The 16,482-nt window shown below is 37.6% G+C and overlaps 1 protein-coding gene across 14 annotated transcripts in view; it reads left to right on the plus strand.

Annotated features, from left to right (window-relative positions):
- The window catches only part of Mctp1 (multiple C2 and transmembrane domain containing 1), a 516,544-nt gene that overhangs the window by 288,066 nt on the left and 211,996 nt on the right, over positions 1-16,482 (plus strand). For all 14 annotated transcript variants that reach the window (XM_087180712.1, XM_087180715.1, XM_087180714.1 and 11 more), the window contains exon 4: positions 16,082-16,161. In XM_087180712.1, the coding sequence (XP_087036838.1) occupies positions 16,082-16,161 (80 nt within the window). The remainder of the gene's footprint in view (positions 1-16,081; positions 16,162-16,482) is intronic.

A 16,482-nucleotide genomic window follows, 5' to 3' on the forward strand; every position in this document is an offset into this window, starting at 1 on the left:
TTATCTCACCATATCCTCCAAGTAGCTGCTCTCGTCCCTATTTACAGGTGCACAGGGCTTAGTGAGATTAAGGGTTTGCTTGAATGTAGCCAGCAATTAAGCCACATAGTTTCTATTTTCCACTAAAGATGACTAATTGCAATGGTCACAGTTAGATTTTGTTGGGGGTTTTTGTTTTGTTTTATTTTACTGTGTCATTTCAATGGATTTTAGAGTTTTTAATAGTGTGATGGTTATTTTGATTCTGAGCTGGCATAAAAATGAGTCATGGACACAGTTGCTAAAGAGGGTTTTATATTTTGGATCATACTATATGATCCTATGAGACGAGTTAGGCCTTCAAAAAAGCTTTAATTTGGTTAGAAACATTAGTAAACCAACCCCAGAATGCTTTTGGATTGAAATTGAATACACTGTTGTGTATTCTAGGGAAATGCTAAAATAGAACACTATAAATATATTATCACTAACTCAGTCTAGAAAATTGCTGTGCAGTGAGGGTAATAGAAAAATCCATAGTCATTATTTGATTTTATAGAATGAGTACTGATTACTTAGTCTGTCACTGTCATAGATCAGAACACAATTGAGAACAGTGACTTATAGCAGGGAAAACTTGGAAGAGCTGCCTTACCCTGATAGCTATTGTTCATTTCTCTGCTATAGGTGCTGAGGAAAATCCCATGTGTTCATCATATTGCCTGGTGTCAAGGTGGGATCCCAAGGGTCAGACAAGTCCAGAGTAGGGCTCTATAGGGAGGAGACAGGATGATTTGCAGTTTGCGAACAGTGGCAGAGGGCAAGAAAGAACAATAGCAAGGCAACAAATTAGACTACAGAGATGCAGGTAATGGGAAAATAAGTCAGGGTAAAGTTAAGAACAAAGGGAGGACAGATGTTGAAGAAACAAAAGGTGCCGTTGCACCTGACAGAGGTACAGGCTTCCTGGGTTATAGTTATATTTCTCAGCTGATCAACTTCCTGGTTTATAGTTATAGTTATCTGCTGGATAATAGCCCAGTAGAGATAAGAAGAAAATATGATAAGAGCAAACAACTAGGACAGAAGATGGTTTTTCACTTAATTGGACAGCATCATGGACTTATGGGAATGCTCAAATGGGTGGTCAAAGCAAGTCTTCAGTGAGATTCAAAACTAACCCATAGACCATCATCCTATATGTCTATCTGTAGGTTAAAGACATTTGGAAAGGATGACTTGATGGTTAGATATAAGCATTGAATTAGAAATCCTGAAAGGGTCTCTTACTCGTATCAGGAATTGTCCTAAAGCTGAGACTAGGACTGACCTCCTGGTTGGGATCAGGCAGCTCCAACTCTAGCAAGGAAAGTGGTGATGGCACCTAGAACCATTAGAAAGAATCCTAGCTTCAGTTCTATCTGGGGGGATCCTGGGTGGAGGTTTTCTAACAATATATTCCTTATTTTACCTTTTCTGTGGTGATCCATGTGGCCTAGGGAAGCACATCTCACCACTGTCTTTAAAATAAAGCCACATAGCCTAGCCTGTCCATCTAGCCAATCCATGTCCTTGGCCAGGAATAGGCATGTGACATGAGCCAATGTGCATTTAGGACTCTTTCTGAGAATATTGGGACAAAGCAGCCCATTTTTCCCCGTGGATGTGAATGAAGAGGCATCCAACCATGGAGCTCTGAGCAGAGAGCGTAAGCTGGTTTTCAGTCACTGCTGGCCACTTTAGCATAATGACCAGCCATGTCTAGTAAAATTCTAGACTTCTATAAATTCAGCACAGCAGATAAATTAAATGGCCTTCTCAGTGAGAGTGTTTCAAATGTGAAGTTCCTAGACACCAGCCAGGAGACAAGATCAAGTTCAGGGCTACTGTGTTAACTCTTCTCTGCACATCCTTAGTTCCTATATTTCTCTCATATTTAACATCTACTCTATAGATATTTTCTATCAAAGTATATCCTAAATTTTACCACTTCTCATCACCTTATCATTGAATCCAAAGACAGTAATTCTTGCCAGGGATCCTGGTCTACTGGCTTACACTATTTTTTTTCCCCTTAAATTCTGTTATTGGTACATTTTAAGTATACAGTAAGTTTGCATTTCTCATTGGGTGCTTGTACCTGTACATGATGTATCTTGGTTTTTATTTTTTTCCCCATTACCTGTGCACCCTTCACCCCCTCCACCCTTCCCTATTTACGTAGATTTCATTTCCATTTTTTTTCTTTTCTCATAATTTTTCCTTTCCCTTCTTTCCTTTCCCCTTCCCCTCCCACCACCCCTACCCCTTTGGACATTTTCCTATTTCAAATTATCAATTATTGGTTATTAATCCTTTTAATCCTTATTTGCACTTTCAGTTTCTCATACTGGAGAAACTATTCGGTATTTACACATGTGTCCTGTTCATTTCACTTAAGAGCATGGCCTCAATATGCATCCATTTAGCTATAAATGACTAGTTTCTCATTCTTTATGGATGAGTAGTACTCCATTTTATTAAAAAAAAATCATCTTTATCCTGTTTCCAGTTGATGGGCACTTGGGCTGTTTCCAAGCTTTCACTATTACAAACTGTGCTGCTATAAACATGGGTGCACATATTTTGCTGTGGAATGATTCTTTTAATTCTTTTAGGAAGATCCCCAGAAGGGGAATAGCTGGGTCAAATGGGACCTCTAGCCCTAGTTCTTTGAGGTATCTCCATACTGATTTCCACGGTGGTTGCACCAGTATGGACTCCCACCAAAAATGGAGAAGGGTTCCTTTCTCCCCACACCCCTGCCAGCATTGGTTATTGATTGATTTCTTGATAGCAGCCATTCTTTCTGGGATGAGGTGGAACCTTAGTGTTGTTTCCATCTGCATCTCTCAAATGACCAGTGATGTTGAACGTTTTTTCATATATTTATTAATTGCTTTTACTTCCTTGTGTGAGAAATGTCTGTTCATTTCAGATGCCCATTTTTGAATTGGGTCTTTGAATTTGGGGGTCTGATTTTTTTCAATTCTTTATATATTCTAGATAATAGTCCTTTGTCTGAGGTAGAGCTGCTAAAATTTTTTTCCCACATTGTAGGTTGTCTCTTAGCTCAGTTGGTGGTTTCTCTTGCAGTGCAGAAGCTTCTTAATAAGATGAGATCCTAGTTGTTGCTTCTTTGTGCTAGTTCCTGAGCTACTGAGGTTTTGTTCATAAAGTCTTTTCCTATGCCAATGTCTTCAAGAGTCCTGCCTAACTTATCTTCCAGCAAGTTTAGTGTTTCTGTCTTAATATTTAGATCTTTAATCCACTTCAATCTTAGTTTAGTGCATGATGATAGGTCTGGGTCTAGTTTCAATCTTTGGCAGGTTGAAATCCAGTTTTTCCAACACCATTTATTAAATAGGCTATCTTTCCTCCAATGATGGTGGTTGGCTCCTTTGTCAAAGATGAGGTGGCTGAGCATGTCTGGAGTTGTTTCTGCATCTTCTAATCTATTCCATTGATCCTCAAGTCTGTTCCTTTGCCAGTACCATGCTGATTTTATCACAGTAGCTTTGTAGTATAGTTTCAAGTTGGGGATTGTGATACCCCCAGCCATGTCTCTGTTGCCTAGAATCGCTTTTGCTATTCTAGGTCTCTTCTGGTTCCAAATGAATTTTTGGATTGTTTTCTCTAGTTCTGTGAAGTATATTGTTGGAATTTCAATTGGCATTACCTTAAATCTATATCGTAGTTTTGGAAGTATGGCCTTTTTCACTATATTGGTTCTTCCTACCCAGGAACAAGGGATGTCTTCCCATTTTCTTATTTCCTCCTCGATCTCCTTTTTCAGAGTGCTGTAGTTTTCAGTGTAGAGGTGTTTTACTTCCTTTGTTAGATTGATTCCTAGATATTTCAGCTTTTTGGATTCTATTGTAAAAGGAATTGTTTCCCTAATTTCCCTCTCAGTGAGTCTGCTATTTGTGTATAAGAAGACTATTGTTTTTTGAGTGTTGACCTTATATTCAGCTACTCTACTGAATCTGTCAATTAAGTCTAGAAGTCTTTTCGCCAAGTTTTTTGGGTCTTCTATGTAAAGTATCATATCATCAGCAAATAATGACAGTTTACCTTCTTCCTTTCCTATCTTTATTCCTTTTATTTTTCTCTCTTTTCTAATTGCTGTAGCTAATGTTTCCAGAACTATATTGAACAGGAGTGGTGATAGTGGGCATCCTTGTCTTGTTCCTGATTTTAGTGTGAAAATTTTCAGTTTTTGACCATTTAGTATGATGTTGGCTGTTGGTTTTTCATAGATAGCCTTAATCAGGTTGAGATAAAGATGTTCTATTCCAATTTTCTGTAGGGTTTTTATCATGAATGGCTGTTGAATTTTGTCAAATGCTTTTCTGTATCTATTGAGATGATCATATGGTTTTTGTCCTTGACTCTGTTAATATAGTGTATTACATTTATTGATTTACAAATGTTGAAACATCCTTGCATCCCTGAGATAAATCCGACCTGGTCAGGGTGTATGATCTTCTTGATGACCCTCTGTATTCTGTTTGCCAGTATCTTGCTAAGGATTTTTGCATCTATGTTCATTAGGGAGATTGGCCTGTAGTTCTCTTTTTGGGTTGGGTCTTTCCCTGGTTTTTTAATCAAAGTAACACTTGCTTCCAGGAATGAATTTAGAAGCCTTGCTTCCCTTTCAATTTCCTGGATGAATTTAAAGAGTAATATGATAGTTCTTCTTTAAATGTCTTGTAGAATTCAGCAGTGAAGCCATCAGGACCTGGGCTTTTCTTTGTTGGTAAATTTTTTATTACGTTTCAATTTCACTCATTGTAATTGGTGTGTTCAGAATTTCTATATCTTCTTCATTTAACTTTGGTAATTCTGTGTTTTCCATTTTATTAGAGTACAGGTTCTTGAAGTAGGTATTGATGATCCATTGGATGTCTGCTGGCTCTGTTGGACTTCACCTTTTTTGTTCTTAATTGCATGGATTTGAGCCTATTCTTTCCTTTTTTGATAAGGTTCGCTAAAGGTTTATTGATTTTATTTATTCTTTCAAAGAAACAGCTGTTTGATTCATTAATTTTTTTATATCATTCTCTTGATCTCCACTGCATTGATTTCTGATCTGATCTTTATAATTTCTCTCTTGTACGAGCTTTGGGTTTGTTACGCTGTTCTTTTTCTGGGAGCTTGAGGTTCTGCATTAGGTTATTTATCTGAGTTCTCTCTGTTTTCCTAATATGGGCATTCACTGCTATGAATTTCCCGCATAGAACTGCTTTCATTGTGTCCCATAGATTCCTGTATGTTGTACTGGCATTATCATTTACTTGTAGAAACTGTTTAATTTCTTCTTTAATTACTTCTGTGGCCCATTGGTTGTTCAAGAGGGTGTTATTCAGTTTCCATGTGTTTGTTGTGGTTTTGTGGTTTCTTATGTTATTGATCTCCAATTTTATTGCACTATGGTCTGATAATATACAGGGGGTAACTTCAATTCTTTTACATTTACTTAGATATGTCCTATGAGCTAGCATGTGGTCTATTTTGGGGAATGACCCGTGTGCAGCCAAAAAGAATGTGTATTCCGATTTTGTGGGGTGAAACACTCTGTAAACATCTGTTAAGTCCATTTGTTCAATAGCTTCGTTCAGTTCTAGAATTTCCTTGTTAACTTTTTGTCTAGATGATCTGTCTATTTGTGATAGTGGGGTATTGAGGTCCCCCAGTACAATTGTGTTAGTGTTTATTTGTTTTTTCATGTCTATTAATATTTTTTTTGTATAGTTGGGGGCATTTGTATTTGGTGCATATATATTTAGGACTGTCATCTCTTCCTCTTGGATTGTTCCCTTCACAAGGATGTAGTGACTATCTTCGTCTCTCTTAATTAGTTTTGGTTTGAAATCTACTTTGTCTGCAAATAAGATTGGTACCCCTGCTTTCTTCTGGGTTCCTGTGGCATGGAGAACTGTTTTCCATCCTTTTACTTTCAGTCTATGAGTTTCTTTTTGAGTTAGGTGTGTTTCTTGTATACAGTATATTGTTTCATTTTCCTTTTTAATCCATTCTGCCAGTCTATTTCTTTTGATTGGTGAATTGAGGCCATTAACTTTGTTTTTGTTTTTGTTTTTGGTACTGGGGATGGAATTCGGGTCCTTGCACTTGTGCAGCAGGCAGGGTCCTTGCACTTGCACAGCAGGCAGCGAAACCACTGAGCTACATCTCCACCCCTAGGGGCCATTAACTTTGATAGTTATAACTGATAGATATTGAGTCATCCTTCTCATGATGTTTTACTGTTGTTGGCTCTTTTATTTCCCACCCCACCACCCTTTCCCTTTAGTTTTTTACCTTTACTGGTGGCTTCCCTCTGTTGGGCCTCATGGAATTGCGACCTTCATTATCTTTTTCTAGGATATTGCTTAGAATGGTTTGGAGTACTTTTTTGGTGTTCATGAAATTTTTCAGGTGTTCTTTGTCATGGAAGTATCTAGTTTCCCCATTGATTTTGAAAGATAATTTTGCAGGATACAACAGTCTAGGTTGGAAGTTATTTTCTTTTAGGGCTTAAAATACATCTCTCCAGGCTCTCCTTGATTTGAGGGTTTGTGTTGAGAAGTTGACCGTGATTCTGATGGGCTTTCCTTTGTAGGTGATTTCTTTCTTTTCTCTAACTGCCTGTAGGATTTTGTTCTTCTGTTGGGTTTCTGGGATCTTGACTATTATATGTCTAGGTGTAGATTTTTTTTGATTTTTTTTTTTTAATCATGGCTAATTGGAGTTCTACATGCCTCACATATTTGTATGTCCAATTCCACACCTCTGTCTGGGAAGTTTTCTACTATTACTTCTGTGAACAGTTTTTTTATGTCAATTGTACTTTCTCTTGTTTTCATAAAACCTATCAGTTTTATGTTATTCTTCTTTGCATCATCCAGCAGCTGCTGGATTGATGTCTCATGGTCCGTTACTATTTTTAAGAAATCTCTGTTTTCATGGTCCTTAAACCACAATCCTGTCTTCTATGTCTGATATTCTATCTTCAGATTCCCTTAATGTGCTCTGCATGCTTTCAATGGATTTTTTGATCTCCTGAATATCTGTTTGAATCTGTTTCATGGATTCCATTTCTTTCTTATGTTAGGCGATCACGGTTCCCATTTCTTTCTTATGCTGGGTATTCATGGCTTCCAGCATGTTTCTGAGCTCATCTATTTTTTTATCTGTTTCTGTTCTAGATCCTCTAATCATGTCTTTCACTCTGCTCACCATCTCTGGGAGATTAATTCTGCTTTGAATTTTTCTAGAGCCTCATTAATCTGTTTTGTTACTTCCTGTGCTATCAGTTCAGAGTGTCCAGGTGGTTAATTATCAGACTTTTCCACCTCATTTCCCCCAGAAATTGCCTTTTGTGGGGTGGAAGTCTGAGTTTGTGCCTTGCTTAAAAGTCTTCTCATTTTTGTTTTTGGTACTATCCTTGGTTTAGTTCCTGGGTTGATACTTTGAAGCTGCTTATTGTAAGTATCTTTGTTGATGTATTTAGAATCATTATGAAATCATTATGGAATGATTGCTTCTCAGAGGTGTCTTTCAGATATAGCTGATCTTTAGGTTTTGAGTCTCTAATGGCTCTGAGGCCATCTCATTTTTATTATTCCAGGAAAGACAACTGATTAGATCAATCACAATACCTTAGCCCAAGTGATACAATCAGCAACACAATAGCATCAAGTACCTCTTAGAAAATGATAATTTTGGTAGTTATTAATCTATCACTTTTAACTGTGTGAATTAAATAAAAATGAAGGACCAACCCAAAATATGTTTATAGTGAATAAACTCCCGTACTTTACCCTTTGGGATGGGAAGTTAGAAGGAGTTGGGGAGGGAGGGATAGGTAGGTAGAAGGATTGAGGAAGGTTAGCAGTGAGGCCAGAGGGCACAGGCAAGAGAAGGAAAGAGAAGAAAAACAAAGAAGAAAAATGAATTAGGGTCAGAACAGGAACACAAAGGGGAGATGATGAACCATGTGGGACAGCAAAGGAGTGAGGCAGAGAGAGAGAAAGAGAAAAGAAAGAAAAAAGAGAAAAATAAATTTTTTTAAAGAGTACAAAAGAAGAAAAAAAATTAAAAATAAGAGCCAAAAAAAATTAGTGGTAATTTTGAAAGTAACAAATAAAAGATAAAAATGAAGGGCCTCCTTCAGGGTATGTCTCTGCTGTCACAATAGACAACGTAGGCAGCAGCGTGCAGTTATAAGTCGATGAGTCTCAGCAAGCCAGTCCCAGATGCATGAGATTCAGGCAGATTTCTGGTTGCAAGTCCCAAGTTGAGCTCCCTGTCCTCCTGCAGTGTTGAAATGTGCAAGGTTCTATTGTAGGTTCCAGCTGCCCTTCCCCTGAAGATAGTCCAGGTTCCAATGGGAGGTGATGATCCCTCCAACTTAACAAGCATGGTGGTCTGGTCTGCCTTTATTGCAGAGATTCTCTTCACTTTTCCAGTGGGCTTCAGTTTTCATCAGGGAGCCTGAGAGAGGTCCTCTCTCTGTTGTTCACCTCTGCAGCTCAGGACAATGGCCTTTATGTCCCCCTGTGCCTCTGTATTTTGGAACCAAGTAGCTGCACAACCAAGAGACCAGAGGCAGCGGGTGAGGGGGCAGGGCCTGTTGTTGCAGGCACCCAGGTGGCTAAGCTGGTGACTTGTGGGCATGCCGGGGAGAGTCCTCACTGGCTCCTGGTCACAAGTGGGAGGAGCGAGCTGGATGGAGCAGGTTGCAGTCTGCCCGCCTGGCTAAACTGGCGGTTGGTGGGTATGCGGGGTTGGGGGTTCCTCACCAGCTCTTGGTCAGAAGTGGGAGGAGCGAGTCAGATGGAGCAGGTCACAGTCAGCCCTTGACCACTCTGCCCGCGAGGCTAAGCTGGCTGCTGATGGGTGTGGCGGGGGGCTCCTCACCGGCTCCTGGTTGGAATTTGGTAGAACAAGCCAGACGGAGCAGGTTGTAGTCAGCCTGCAACCGCTCTGCCTGTGCAGCTAAGCTGGTGGCTCACTATTTCTTTTTTCAATACAAAATGTAATTCAGCAAGTAGTTTCAGTGTAAACATTTTAAGACACAAATTTCATTATATCATTTCCATGCATAACATCTTCCAGTGTCTTCCACCATACTCAGAAGGAAACCCAAGTCAGGGTTAACCCTGAGCTAATATCCCAGCACTCTCCTCCTGCTCACTATTTTCCAGCCAAATGGCCTCTGGACAGTTTCCTCAGTGCCTTTCTACTTTCTATTTCCTCTTCCTGGGACACATTTTCCTACTCCCTCATTTTGAAAACACATTGCCTACCATGGCTCCACATCTGACCCACAGGCCTCCCTCCCTTACTGTCCTTCCTAAACATGCCAATACAGTTTATATAACTCTTGTACCCTGAGGTGATTTTCTTCCTTTGCACTTATTACTTCCTGACATATGTGGTTATTTTCTGTATCATTCCTCACCTTAACCCCCATGTAAGCTCCAAGAAATCAAAACTTCTGATGATTTGTTAATTGATATAATCCAAGTGCTTAAAGCAGTATCTGACTAATAACAAGCACTCATTCTATATTTTTCAAATAAATGAACAAATGCATGAATCATTTGAACTGCCAAATCGAAATTACACTGAAACCATAGTTACCCGTAGACATTTGGTCATAGGAATTAATAAACTTCTATTCATGTTGAAGCCAATGAGTTAAGGTTTCTATGACTTGTACCCAAAAGAATTTTCACTGATGCACTCCCAAAGCAATTTTTCTTGATAAATATTGAATTACAATACTAAGTGAATTCATTCTTTAGGATAAAATGTCTATTGTCTTCAGTTCACTCAGAAATGGAAAATGGTATTACCAGGCCAAAGCAACTTTCACCTAATGTTTCCAACTCCCAGAGTGGAGGTTCCAGGAAAGCAAAAAATTTGTGTAAATCAATCATTTTTGAATTCCCAGAGCTTCTCCTAGAGTGGGCACCAAGTTATATTTGTTAAATTTAAGACCCCCCCTCAGCACAGAGGAGGTGAGCTGCTCTGACCGTACCACGCCCTCAGAAGAGCTGAGCCCCATGGGTGCCAGCAACACCACCCCCCCTGTCAAAATGAGAAGACACATAAACAAGTCTCAAAACCAGACTTCCAGATCACCTAAAGCAACCCCAAAGGGAAAGGAGATGGAACACTGTGATATTCCACCACCTGAACTTCCTGAACTCCCAACAAAAGAGGATCTGGAAAAAATTAAATCAGAAATAATTTCTCAGATAACAGCAGAGATTGTGCCCATAATGCAAGACATGATTAAGAAATCTAAAGAGGACACAGATAAAAAAAATAGAGGAATTGAGGAACATGATGGAATCCCAACATAGGGAACAAATGGAATCCATAAAACAGATGCAAACAGATTTCCAGGAGATTAAAAACTCCAATGAAAGCTTATGCAGCAGAATGAGCCAATGTGAGGACAGAATTTCAGATATAGAAGATAACATTGAAATTAGTGACCAGGAAAAGAAAAATTGCTTTAAAATTGAAAGGGACCATGAGAAATCAATCCAGAAGCTGCTAGATGATGCAAAGAAGAATAACATAAGACTGATCAGAGTCAATGAAGAAACGAGAGCGTGCAGATGACATAAAAAAACTGTTCACAGAAGTGATGGCAGAAAACTTTCCAAGCAGTGGAGAAGAACTTGACATACAGGTAAGTGAGGCATATAGGACTACAGCTTCCAGCCCAGACTGATGTACCCTGAAAAACTATCTTTCAAGATTGATGGACAAATAAGATATTTTCATGACAAGGAGCACGTTAGGAACTTCATGAATACCAAACCAGCACTCCAAAAACAATATCCTAGGAAAAGTCAGCAAGGATCACAACCCCAGGAAGCCCAGCAGAATGAATCTGTTGGGCGCGACAAGAAATTAAATGCAAAGGGGGAGAATCCAACAAAATGAAAAAGTCATGACAATGATAAGTCAATAGGTATCAATTATAACAATAGTTCATGTGACAGGAACCCGAAAAAAAGCAGGAGTAGCTATCCTCTTTGCAGATCACGTGGATTTCACATTATATTCACATTAGTTCTAACTAGTTCACACCTAAGCTGATATTTGTTCTTTTAAAACTTTTAACTTCCTCTCCCTAATGAGTGTATGATATGATCTTGTTATTGTATTGATTATTATTTTTCTGATTCTAGTGTTGCACACCTTTCCTTGTGCTGTACTATTTATCATCTTGTGTCTATTTTTTAATTGGGTTGTCTGTTAATGAGCTGTAAGAGTTCTTTATATATTCTGGTCATAATATATATGCATTATAAATATGGTCTGTTTAAGGACTACTCTTCATTTTCTTAACAATGTCATTTAAAGTTCTAAATTTTGATGGAATTTCCTTTATTAATTTCTTTCTTTTATACATCATGTTTTTTGTATCCTAGGAAATTCTTACCTCCCCTAAATTCATGAACATTTTCCCTTATAATTTCTTCTTAGAGTTTTATAGCTTTAGTCTTTCATATTTAGCTTCATAGATCCCTTCAAGTTATTTTTATGTATGGAAATAAAGGGTTGAGGTTAATTTTTTACATGCAGATACCAGGTGTTCTAGTCCCATTTGCTGAAAACACTATCTTTTCCTCTGCTCTTGAATTGAGTTTATGTTTTGTAAAATGTTAATGTTAAATAATCTTTCAAAACTCAGTGGATCATATATGTGTGGTTCTACTTCTAGATTCTCTGTTTTATTCAAATGATCTATATGTCTTTCCTTATGCCAACACTCCCTTGATTACTGTAGCTTTAGAGGAAGTCTTAAAATTAGGTAATAAATGTCTTCCAACACTGGTTTTTTTTTTCTCTTTACTTTTCTAGGTCCTTTGTACTCCTACATAACTTTTAAATTTCAATATCCAATTCTTCATTTGTAGCAAGTATACATAGACCTGAATTTTTATATAGACCTTGTGTTTTCTAATCCTGCTAAATTCAAATACAAGTTCTAGGGGCTCCCAGTGATTTCTGAGTATTTTCTGTGTAGATAATCATTTCATCTACATATAAAGATTTTACTTCTACCTTGCTAATCCTATGCTAATTGTGTCTTTTTATTGCCAGACTATTTTGGTTTGGGCCTATGTTTCAAAGTTTAATGGACAGATGAAGAGTAAGCATATCTGCCCTTGTTCCCCAGCTTAGGGAGAAAACATTGTATCTTCTCCATTCATATAAAGCATTTTTTCTGGAAGTATGGAGTACATGTCTTATCTGTTGAGAAGGTTCTGTTCTACTTCTAGTCTTCTGATAGCTTTTACCATGAACAGCTGTAGAGTTTACTCCAATACTTTTTCTCCAACTAGTGACAGGATTGTATGACTTTTTTCTTTCCTCTGTTAAAATGATGACTTTTGGGGGTGGATCTTCCAATGCTGAACCAACACTGCCATCCCTATAACAAAACCACTTTCTACATCCTGCCAGATCTGACTTCTAATAGTTTGTTTTATTAAACAAATTTCTATCTATGTTCATACTTTTTTCTTCTGTACCTTTATCCAGTTTTAGTATTAGCACAATGTTGATTTCCTAAAATGAGGGAAGAAGTGTTCCTTCTTTCTTCTGCTTTAAATGTTTGATATAATTTATCAGTTAAAATGTATATGTGCCTGTTGTCATATAGGTAGTTTTTCAAGCTAGGAATATACTTTCTTTAATAGGTGCTATTCAAATTTTATATTTCTTCCAGAGTCAGTTTCATTAATTTGTCTTCCAAGGTACTTCTTAGAAGTTGTCAAATTTATTTCAAAAAAAGATTTTTGTAATATGCTTTCTATATCCTTTTAAATTCTGTAAAATCTGTAGTAATGTCCTCTAAATTTTGATATTGTAATTTTAAAAATGTATAATTGATATTGCATAATAGGAAGAAAAGGTCTAAAGGAGTAGGGGGAGTGGAAGGGTTCAGGGAAAGGAAAGAAGGGAAAAGATAAAACATGAGAAAAGGGGAAAAATGGAAACAAAGTCTTTGCAAATAGGGAAGGCTGGAGAGGGTGAAGGGAGGGCAGTGGAAGGGGAAAAAAATTACCAGCTTACATCATGTAAAGGTTCAAGATCCCAATGATGGCCGGGGATTTAGCTCAGTGGTTTCGCCACCTGCTGCGCAAGCACAAGAACCCGAGTTCCATCCCCGGTACAAAAAAAAAAAAATCCCAGTGATGAATGTAACTGTATTTTATACCTAAAATGTAGCAATAAACCTAATGGAAAAAAAGTTTAAACACGCTCTGTTTCTGAAATCCAATACGAGAATTGAATCTTGCTTCTTCCTAGTCCTAGATCTTGGGAGTAACTAGCATAAACTTTTTCAGCTTTAAAATTTTTATCTGAGAAATAGAAACAATGCCTTATTAAGTGGATTGTGAAAGAGTTAAATTACAAAATCTATCTAATGTGTTTAAAACAATACCCAATTTAGAAGAAATACTGAATAAACATTAGTAAACATTGACTTGCTTGTTACTTGAGTGGGAATGACTTTTCTTTTTTATTTCTCTTCTATGCTCTGTTTTTGAAGATCCACCTATAATAAGGCTCTCTCTAACAAATGGTTTGTAGAGTTTAGACCCAAGTAGCATAACCAGTAGTACAACCAAGTAGTATATTTATTTCATTAATAAATGCATTCTGAGGTTTCCATTCTTTCCCATGTTTGTGACATCACTGATTAATAGGAATAAAGAGCTAAAGTAAAATCCCAGAATTAGGACTGTAGGAAGGACTCTCAAGGTGAGAATTAAGAGCATTTGGACACTAATCACCCCATTGGGCTGTCCATGCTGATCAATTCACTGGATTCCTATGTATAGATGTACTCTAGGTGTTCTCAGTGATTATATGCCATCTATCTTTTCTCCAAGATTTGAAGTCCAAGAATGACATGATTAGAAGAAATTGTGTAAGAAATTTATCTAGTGTCTTGTGTAAATTTTATGTTGTAAAACATACTGCTTTAGCCACCTGCAAGTTTTGAAATGTCAGTTGTCTAAGATGTGCAGTGCACGCATGTGACATGCTCTGAACAGATGACTAAAGCTCAGAAGTGTAATTGATCAAGGAGAATATTTATTGCACAAGTGCTGAGATTTCTACAATAAATGTACTCCTGAAGGGCTGTATGTAAATCAAATGACAGCAAACTGAGTGGTATAAAAGACATTAGGGAAGCTCATTGCTTAAATCAATTCCCCTGTGACTCTTCAAGTCTAAGAATCCTTTTGTAATGCAAAGTATTTATCTTTTGGTTTAAAATCAGTTTTTGCATATTCAATTTTTTAAAATTTGAAGTACACCTGTACTAGTATAAAAAGCAGTAACTGATTCAAGCCTGTTGTACCTTTTGTATTCCTAGGTACTGGGCTTTCTAACTGTTATGCTAGGAAGTGGATACAGGAGTAGTGAGCTATTAATTTCCTGAGGCTCATGATTGTGACATCCTGGAAAGTCCAATAGTCTGGGCCTCCCACTCAGGGGTGGACTGATCCATTTATGCTCATTTATTTCAGTGCTCAATACAAATAGTTTCTATTTGAAAAGATTGGGAAGCATAGCCCTAAACCTCATCTAGTAGCTTTATTTTTTCTTGAAAGCTCTCCCAGATCTCCTTTATTATTCTTTCTTTTCATACCCTATTCTTTTTCATAAAACATTTGTCAAAATTGGCAACATACATATGCCAGCTCAGTGCTTCCTTGTGTAGCACCTGTCCCCTCACTAAACTGTAGGCATCGAGAATGATATCTTTGCTTGCCACTCTTCTCGGTGCCTAGCATATTTCCTGGCATATCACAAGTATTTAACACTAGCCAGGGGAAAGATGAATGAAAAAATTAATAAGTGGGTGGAAGTCAGCTTGTTCTCATTTACATAGAATCCTTTGCAAAAAGCCCTAACTGACCTATTCTTGAGCTGTCCCTCCAACCCCCTTTTACTGTCCGACTCTCAATTTCTTTCATCACCACTGGTTTCTTACTGATCTTTAAGCACATCAATCTCTCTTCTGTATTTGCTGATGCCTCAGGCTGGAGTGGTCATCCCCATTTCAGCATGGTCTTGTGCTTCTCATCATTTAGGTCTGTACACAAATACACCTGCTCAGAGAAGCCCTCCGGGACTTCCTACCTAAAATAGCACCTCTCAACATACCTCTTAGACTTTTACTTGTCCTCATAGCTCTCATCACTAAACTGCATATATAGATTTAGGTATTTATTGGCTGTCTCAGTTCTTAAATGTAGCATCCAGGAAGTCAGGGACTTTGCCTATCTTACCATAATATGATTAAGAACCATGTAAGACACGGAGAAGATACTGTGATCCTGCGTAACACTGACAGAAGGAAGAAATGCATTCTCTTTTCTTTCTTCATTTTTCACTTGTGTTGTTGTTAGTCACGTTAGAATTAGCCCCAGTAATTGCTTGCGACAATAAAACCTTGAGTTTAAATTTAATATAACTTTACAAAATACCATAACCAAGGAATTTTAATTATTTATTTGTGTGTTTAAAAAGGCATTAGCCTATAATATCAGAGAATTTATTTTCAGTGACCTAAAATATATGAAAGAATTATCATATTCTCATCATCTAATGGCTAAAGTGGAAGGCGTATTTGGTGAATTTCATAGGATCTCACTTTGCCTTCCAAAGTAATGCCAATGGTTTTCCTGTGATAGAAAAAATATTCTAAGCCTATGTTTTTCACATGTTTTGAAGATTCAGTGTATTTTATTTGATGTTAGCATATCTTTTTAAATGTTGTATTTGGTATAAACCAATAATATGAAGATAAAAATGAAATATAACTTTATTTGAGTGTGTTATGAATATTTTCCTAATATTCCAAAGCATAAGAACAAATATATTTTAAAAGTAAATTTCAGAAAGTTTTGTTGTTTTGGATGACAAAGATAACCAATATTTCATAATCAAGACATTTTCATTTGAAACCTAGTTATTGATAACAATGCCTTGTCTCCTTGCTTTTCAGGTATTTGACTATGATTTTGGACTACAGGATGATTTTATGGGGTCAGCCTTTCTGGATCTCACACAGTTGGAGTTAAACAGGTGACTTTCAAGTGTTGTAACGCTGCTATGCCTGGTGCAGCTGGGCCTGTGAGATAGACAGTGTAAGCCCTCTGGCCACTATAGTTGCTGTTTTATCATTACAGCTGTGAGCCTTCAGGCTAGTCAGCCTTCCTCAAGTTCACCTTTCTCATCTATCTGATGTGAATAACAGCATCATCCCCAACTCCCTAGTTCAACAACAGAAAAATTCTCAGACACCTGCTCTGTCTCCCAACTCTGTGATCAGCTCTGGGAATCTAGAGATCAGAGACACATTGTTTAATCCCACAGTCCTCAGATGATTGCAGTAGGGCACATTAA

The sequence above is a fragment of the Heterocephalus glaber genome, unplaced genomic scaffold, assembly GCF_053883595.1.
Source record: "Heterocephalus glaber isolate CG9 unplaced genomic scaffold, H.glaber_assembly_v1.0 deba00001465, whole genome shotgun sequence".
Taxonomy (NCBI): domain Eukaryota; kingdom Metazoa; phylum Chordata; class Mammalia; order Rodentia; family Bathyergidae; genus Heterocephalus; species Heterocephalus glaber.